Here is an 8,968-nt window from a genome sequence, read left to right on the forward strand (position 1 = left end):
TTCGGCATGAAGAATGGAGACAATGTTATGTTTTTAGTATTATGATTTTAATGACTTGTAATGCATGAAAAACTGAATGTATTGTAACTGTGTATAACTCTTATCAAGAGCAAAAATTCTGAGATATTGAAAAATAAAAATAAAATATTTACAATTCTACCTGCATCTACTTTATTATGTTTTCACATCAAAGAAGTGTTTTATAAGAATAAGATACCTGCTTCCTTTCACATATTTACAGAATTTTATGATATTTAGCTTTGCTTTAACAGTTTAATCATACTTTTATGACAAGTATAAAAAAATTGTCTGTAGCATGGGCGAATATTGAAACCACGCTTTTAATTTGAACTGGAATCCATTTTTAGTGTAGTCGGACGTATAGAAATGACAGTATCTGACCACCAATGGTTAACTGTCAAAACTGTGCCATACACCGTCCAGCAATAGTTACTCGGCTCGGAGTAGTCTTGGCAATGGCTTGTTGTCTGCAGTTTTTTCCGAATCATAAAGCTTTAAGATGAAGCAAAGTAATTTACCAGTTTGATGAAAAAAATAATTGGAAAAATGATCGAAATGGTATTTGATTTGAGACACAGTGGCAAAAGTACTTGCATCCGTGCACGCATACTTAAAAAGGTTTTGAGTTAAATGTAGATAAAGGCCAAAAGTGATTCGGATGGGAAAGGAAATACCGGACTGAAAAAAGACCAAGATAACTTAGAAGCAAAATGTCATTCTTCTTAACGTGTTGGGATAGACTTGATTAACGTACAGTATCCTTGATAATAATGTAGATATGAATCAAACTATGCCATTTTAAATGTTTCAAACACCATAAATGTACAAAAATGAGGGTTGAATGTTGACAAAAATGGGTAAGAATGGAGAACTGTCAAACATTTTCAAAGGTCATCATGGATGATTGATCAGATTGTAGCTGATGAACTATTATATAATAGCTTTACGGGAAATTCGGATCCACGGTCCGTCAACCCGAATTTCTCGTAGAGCTACAGTTCTGCAGCTAATCTGATTGCTGGACTGCGTAGTACCATACCTAAGTTAAAATGTCTTTACCTATTATTTTAGTCTGTCGGGGAGTGTCACTCATTAATAGGCAAGAAACGCCTGTCAGTAAATTTAAACACACCCTCGTGTGTTATTTATGATATCTGACCTATAGAGTTTTCTTCAAGATATATATATCATATAAAAGATTTCTAATTGATATGACGATGAACATGGTTTCAATTGGTTTTATTTACCTTTACTGCAAGAAAATTCTGTTGAAACCAAAGTTTCTTACATGTATCGTGTTTGAAATTCATCATAAAAAGATCTTGAATAGAACTTCTGTTCAATTATTGCTTTGCATGATATGCATGCATTTATTACCGGTGTAGCACCAATTCAACTGCAATGATATGGGACGAAATAAAGCACTAGTACATTGAACTATGTGTAAATGCCCTTAATATAACATACCTACCGAATGCATGATTCAAAAAATTCGTTGAAAAAAAATCAAGGAAAATTGTTGAACTGAGACTAAAATTATATTTCTAAACTCTTTCAACTCCCGATAAGAACATAATGAATTTTTCAATGAAATCAATTTTTTGATTCTAAGTAACTAATCCTAGCTCAAGAATGCAAGAACACTATGGAATTGATTGCTTTTGAGTGTAATCTAAACGAGAATTGTGACTACTTTGAATTCCAAGTCGAATATTTCATTGAAATTGTATATTTCGAGGAATTATATACGTACATGTACACAACTGCAAAAAAAAAATTATACTAGAGATGAAACTGATTTGTTGTCAGGGTTGCAAAATATTTTGAAGGAGCGAGCAATGATTATTAGAGTGTCTTTTGTCTACTTCAGCGGGCCAACGAGGCTCCAGAAAGTTAAAGAATTTCAATTCTTATTACTGCTTTCTTAGAGCAACAGAAATTGTTACTGATTAATGTTTAAATTAAAAAAAAAAAGATTTTCCCACCCAAAAATTTTCACTACATTAAGATACTATTTAATTCAAATGACAGGTATTTTAATTGACAAAAAGTTTATATTTTACGAGTCCAGTATTATTTCCAATCACATGTAGCTTCCACGAATCATACATGTATATACAACTTTTATAATATTGATAAGTTTGCCCATTTTCACCAGAAGACTGCAAGATAAACCAATATGACATTTGGTTTGAAAATATCAATTTTTATTCCTAATTGTCTGACTTTCAATTTTATATTCATTCATATACATTGTCAATGTGAAACGAAAACATATTTTATTTCAAAATACATTGACTTATAGACGTTCATTTCCACAGAAACTACAGCTTTTTATTCAGAAACATCAATTAAGTCAATAGTTATGAGAACCTCTCACACTAAAAATCTGTATTACGCTCTTCATATCCTTGATGTTAATGTACATGTATACCTGGTGAAATATGTTCTAAGATAATTCATATTTGATGATTGATATTTGATCAGTTTCGTAAAAGAAATGATAAAATTAATACAATAAATATTTTTTATTAAACATTTAAAACAAACTTGTGTAAATAAAAATATATCTTAAAATAAAGTTTTAAAATTAACCTTTTAATTAAATATCAAAAAAATCTTAAATGAATATGACTATATCATAAACCAAGGTTAAAGAAATTAACCTTTCCCATTACCTGTTCTGGTCTAGTGTTTTTCCTCCCATGCACTTATTTCCCGAATCGTATTTCTTTTTCCCTTTACGCACTCCCCTTTCAAACTAAGGTGTAGATTTTTAATACCAGATTTTAGATAACTTTATATATTTGTTGCTTGTACGCCATACAGATCTAATCATATCGAGTTAAAAAAACAAAACAAAGAATGTTACCTTGAGTAGGTTATTCATGAATTATCTATCATCAATATATCTACAAGAATCGTATCCATTGAATATGAATGGGGCTGGTTATTACAATCAAAGCAAGCTATATATCAAAAACCACAATTATACTGCTTGAGCTTTGTACCAAGGTAGCCAATGAAATTTTACAATAGCTCGGCAATAGAAACTTAATCAGAATAAAAAATACACAGAAACACATATAATTATAGCTTTTTGTTTTAATTCAAACTACTAACTAGGCTTAAAAATTTCGAAAATGATGGAAATCACATTTATGTTGTATAAAAGCAATGGCCTTACACATTACCAATACAGACTTGGTTCGTCTTACGAATACAAATCAAAAACAAATTTACAGACTAAAATGATGGTAAAAGGTAATATATCTTTTTTTAAAAATTGTCGAACACCTTTAATGTGCAGATTTCTACGTAAAGTATAATTTACTGTGTCTTTTAATATGATATATTCTGTTTTTGTAGTTTCCTCTCTTCTGGTTTTGATTCAACTATTCATGAATATACAAGTGAGTCGTTGTGTGATCTGTACAAATAATTTGGGTTTGGAGTACCACGTGGAACGAACGTCCGAGACCCATCTGACTTTTTCTATAAACGCATGTTGTCCTTGCCGTGCTCAGCCAATCCGATACCAGCTTCCAATGTGCGGGTTGGTGGACGTTGTGGAAAAGATCAACGACATTACGTCAGAGACCAGCGGTGTTCGTCAGTCTTTTGTAGGTGCTTCTTTTAACTAACAACATTTTTCCTCAAAGTATATAACTTTTATACATTTATTTAAACAAAATCAATTTGTCTAATCAATATCATATAAAGAAGACTGTTTAACTTGTTACAATTTTTATGATACTTTTGTTTATTAGAAGAATACGCTGTCACTTTGAACGCTAAACGAAAATAAAACCCTGGACAGTGGGCAATTTTCGATTTCAATTAACAATATTGGTTTATTAATTAATAATCCATTTTGCAACGATTTTGAATAATTTGTAAGTTTACAGTAGTTTTGTGTACAAACTCTGCAAGAGCAAGCAATAACAAAACATATCTCCATTATCATATCTTTTTCATATCAGATTTTGATTAAAATTATCCATTGACATCTAGAACGTCTTTTAGAGAATTCATTTTTCTTCTTGCATGATTCTTTAAATAAGACGGAAAAACACCATAAGTTTACCATATTTAACCACCCGGACATATTAAGCTTTTGGCTTCTTTCCATTCGGAACTCATTAACTTGTATGATTCAAAACAGTAACTGTTTCTTGTCAAGGATTTCATAAAAAAGCGTGTAAAAGATTCGTTTTGGGAACCAAGAGTTTTTTATACGGTAACCCTTCCCTATTTTTTTCATTGTAACCTTTTTTGTAACTTTCTTGTACAACTTAATTTTAAGGTACTTGAATTTTTTTCAATGCTGTTTTTTTTTATTTTTTAAGGCGTCGACAATATATGGAGGGAACGAAATTTGCTTACAGGCGCAACATAGTGATATTGATGTCAACTATGGGAACATTGTATGTACATGGTCTTTACACAATTTAAAGCTATATTTTATTGATGTGGTACGGTAATTGAATTGAAATTGGTTTGGAAAAAATATAGGAAAGGTAAATATTCATTGATACTTTTATTTCCACAGACGAGCGCTCTTCTATACTCCTACCAAAAATTGACAGAAATCGCGCTCAAATTCTACACCATCGAACACCACAACAGTTCGCGAATTGGCGTCACTTCCAGTTTGACATCCGACATTGGAGACACCCTCTGTCTCCTTCAGTCACTGCTGGGTGATTCGGAGATGCCCGAGTCTGTCTACAGGATCAGACAGAGCGTGACCGATATGGACATCAGTGAAATGGTACCTTACACGTGCAGGACTCTATCACAAAGCATCACCGGGCTCAACTCGATAGCAGGGAGCATGCGCACTACCCTTTTGACAAATTTGAATGATTTTGCATGAAATTCGTATTGATGTTAAAGTTGTATGTTTTGACCTATGTACATATAATACAAAGTAAATTTGGTAAAATCTATTATGTTTGTAGTCGTTTATTTCCTCTTTTTTGGTATGCCACATATAATATTATATACTTTATGGGAAATAACTATGATTTACTATCCATCATATATTTGTACATTTAAAAAACCTCAAAAGTTAATTTTCGGTAAATACGTTAAAAAAGGGGCGGATTAATAAAGAATTGAGAATGATTGGGAATGTTCACTCAATTTACATTTGGTATAAGGTGCATTCATGATTTAATTTGAACGCCCAATATGATTTTCATATCAATTCAAAAAGAGTTTGAGCATTTCAACACCACCAGAACAAAATTCTATTTACATAGAGGTCTTTAATTCTCGCCTTGTTATTATTTGAACGAGACTATTTATTTGTTTTTGTTAGCAAATGAGAGACTTTAATTCAATAAGTTTTTCCATTTAAAAGGCGTATTAAATATTGTCTGTTTTTTTCGAGCTGTGAAAGAGAAAAATCAATTTTGATAGATGAGAAAAATGTGTGCATTGGATCGTAAAAACGATTTGTACAGAACAATCTGATAATTGGTATTGGAAACGACTGGGGAAAATCGAAGGCTTTTTGAACATGTGCCATTAATACTTTAATAGCAATTTTACGTGTGTCCAAGATTTCATCAGTTGGGCTCAAGTATTACATTACCTGTAGTGCGTTGGAACTAGGAAGCCAAGGCTGCATGTACTATAATAGAGTATGCACTAGTTGCTTCTATTGCCACTTTGTCTATAGATGGAAGGACGAAGTTTTAAGCCAGTCCTTCAAAGGGCGGGTGGATTTCGCCAGCAGAAACGGAAAGCAGTGTTCTCTGTTAGCCCAGTTGGCGATAGTAAGGCCTGGATATGCACGAGGGTACCCTCCTTGGAACTGATAGACTGTCAGGGAACTGTCCACAGGGTTGTCAAATTGCGCTTCGTGACCGCGATGTTTGGCGGGGTATTGAACTTGAAACCAGTTTTCGCGGGTGTTTCGGAAGTTTTTCAGGTGGAGGAAAACGACGAAACAACCGTTTTGGCGAAATTCTCGGACTGTGATATTGAAGGTATCCACACTAGCCATAACAATCTGTTTGTCATCCTGAAAGTGTGTGGTGGCCCTATTCCAGGTTGGCGGGAGCTTCTTAGGCTATCCGACACAGGTGAAGTTCTACAGTGCTTAAATGTGAACAGTCAGGGAGATCTGCTTCTACACAAACCCCGTCTTATCTCGTCCTTTTCAGACGGGACGCTCTGTATTTTGGATAAAGGGACGCTAAAGACTTTGAATATGGACGGCGACAGGATCATCCGGGAATCGTTGCTGCCGCGAGATGTCGACGAGATTTGGAACATTTCATGCGACAATCACAGGAATGTGATTTTAAGTTGTGGGTTACAAGGACTCGTGAAAGTAATCAGTGAGACCGGGGTCAATCTACAGACATACAACATGAAGGAATCCCTGAGTGACGGCATCATCTCAGTGTGGGGCGCTGCAGCAGACGACCAAGACAGACTGTGGATCGTGACGTATTCTGGTGACGTTTTAGTAGCGAACTACATTGAATGAAATACAGGCAAATGTAAGTTATGAGTAAAAGTCTATAATAACAGCGAGAATTCGGTTCTTGGAAATATTAGCCTTTCAGCATATAGTTGGCTAAAAAATGACTATTAAAAAACTTATTAAAATTGAATTGAACGACTGCATGGAGCTAGAGTCGAGCAACTAGCAATTTTTTTCACTGTATAACATGAATTGATTTTTAATGGGTTTTACATTAATACTGTATGCCACAAATTAATGATTTTGTCTCAATGTTTTAAATTATGTATAAAAGTCTTGTAGATACAATGAGTGTATCGATTATTATTCAGCTTGACATGGTGTGGAATTTTTTTAATGGATTTTTGTATGATCCAGATTTATAACATTGTTTAAATAAATTTATGCTGTATTTCATTTGGAATAAATCTAAGAATAGTTTTGTAGTTTCAACTCTATATTCTCTACAATTTATGGGGATCGGAAAGATTAAATAAAAATACTTCAGATTTTAAAAGAATAACATATTTATGGTTCAGTTTATGGAACCAGAATCGGTGACAAAAGAGATACATGTATATCAAAAATGCATGGGAAGAACTTTAAATCGATAGGCGGCCTATTCAGATTATCTTGACAATATATTGAAATAATATATTACAATTTTTGCATACAGAGAAAACAAAACAATATGGATTTAAGGTATCCGATCCATATTAACCCCAGATTCAATGAATCTGGATGCATAACATATATGTATGGGCTTTATTCTCAGTATACGTGGACATAATGGTCATGTTAAAGTATCAATGTGTAATCTTGAGCGGAATGATCCTATTTAATGACCTTTTCCTTAAGAGTTGCCCCCTTTGTTTTTATTCTATAAAAATTAATTTAAAAAAAAATTCTATCCGGTGTAAAATTTATTTTCAATAGTTTTTGTATTCCTAATGATAAAATACACCTTTCCACCAAAACATTCTTTGATGTTCTTAGTATTTAATCTTTTAATTAAAAAATGTGCTTGTCCCCATAGACCTGAATGCACAATCTCATTAATTGATTACTGATTAGTAAATGAAGTATTTGAAAATTTCTCTTGGTAAATCTTTTTCCACCCAAATTGCTTAAACTAATATCAGAGTATTTCATATATGATGGATATTTAAGGTTCGAAAAATAAGGTCCTATTATGATCGGATACATGTACCTAATATGTTAAAAGCTTACTCGGAGAAAATAATATCACTGTGTCGTGAACAACTTTGTTTTGCCTATCAACCTTCTCTTAAAATGCAATTTTCTTCAACTAGAAACATTTTAACAATACCATAGATTTTGGGTATATTTTTTCAAACTGCGATGTGGCGTAGGCATGCCTATTTCACTGTCAGTCATTCAGTCGTGGCTCTTTCAGCTGTTAAAATCTACAAGATTTGTGTGACATTGGCGCTGTGTCCACTGGGGCTCGGTTGTCGGACAGTGTAGTTCTTTTTTTATTTCTTCCCGGTGACAAAAATGAATAAAATTTTTAATCAGAGTTATATTTCTTTGTATTGATATAATTGTTAAAAAGTGTATCTACATGTAGGTCAAATAATCACGTAGAACTACAGGGGTGCAAATCATTAAAATGCAATAAACAATGCAATACATGTTGAAAAATATACTACTGCCTCTATATAGTTTCATTAAAGGGGCATGGTCACGATTTTGGTCCAAAACTTTTTCCCTATTTTAATGTTTACAATGCTTCAAAAAGGCATTTTTAAAAATAAACAAAATTTAGATGTCATTCGTTGAATTATGAGCGAGTTACAGAGCTTACAATTCTTTGCTATGTAAACAAAGCTTTTATTTACATTTTGAATGTTGAAGTAAAAATTCCAGTTTTAGACATAAAATGAATGCTTTAAACGTTAGGGACTGCTTATTCATGTTTAAAATGAATAAGAAGATATACAAATCAATTTGGAAAAAACCCTGAAATCTTTACAGTTATATTAAACCTTTGTAAACAAAAACAGGGCACGAGCCTTGTTAACATGACAAACAATTGTGATCCCTGTGCCTTGCTTACAACTCAACGACTGACTCTCAGATTTCATTTGATCATTATAATTGCATTCCTTAAGCATTGTAAATTTATACTGACTCAATAAAAACAGGAAAAAAGAGAAGAATTTGACTAAAATCATGACCACACCCCACTGTGTAAAGCCTCTTTCATTATGTCTGGCGGTGTATTGATTTATAATGTCTGAAATAATTATCTCGAAAAATATTCATATAGAATTGTTGGATCCCCTATTTGTTGAAGTAACAATACTGTTGGTAAAAACAAAACAAATAAACCCCAAACAAATCAAAACAATAAACTATTTCAGTCAAAGAAATAGAAATTTTTTTGTTTAGACTCACTACTTTACTATTTTCAATACAGTCAAATATTAATTTTTTCCTTTG

The 8,968-nt window shown here is 32.7% G+C and overlaps 1 protein-coding gene across 1 annotated transcript; it reads left to right on the forward strand.

Annotated features, from left to right (window-relative positions):
- The first annotated feature begins 3,401 nt into the window (after window positions 1–3,401).
- LOC128179718 (uncharacterized) lies at window positions 3,402–4,924 on the forward strand. The gene is made up of 3 exons (XM_052847258.1): window positions 3,402–3,644; window positions 4,371–4,448; window positions 4,574–4,924. Exons 1-3 carry the CDS (start codon window positions 3,423–3,425, stop codon window positions 4,898–4,900), a joined length of 627 nt encoding a protein of 208 aa, XP_052703218.1. The 5' UTR covers window positions 3,402–3,422; the 3' UTR covers window positions 4,901–4,924.
- The last annotated feature ends 4,044 nt before the right edge of the window (window positions 4,925–8,968 follow it).

Source organism: Crassostrea angulata, chromosome 4, assembly GCF_025612915.1.
Source record: "Crassostrea angulata isolate pt1a10 chromosome 4, ASM2561291v2, whole genome shotgun sequence".
NCBI lineage: Eukaryota > Metazoa > Mollusca > Bivalvia > Ostreida > Ostreidae > Magallana > Magallana angulata.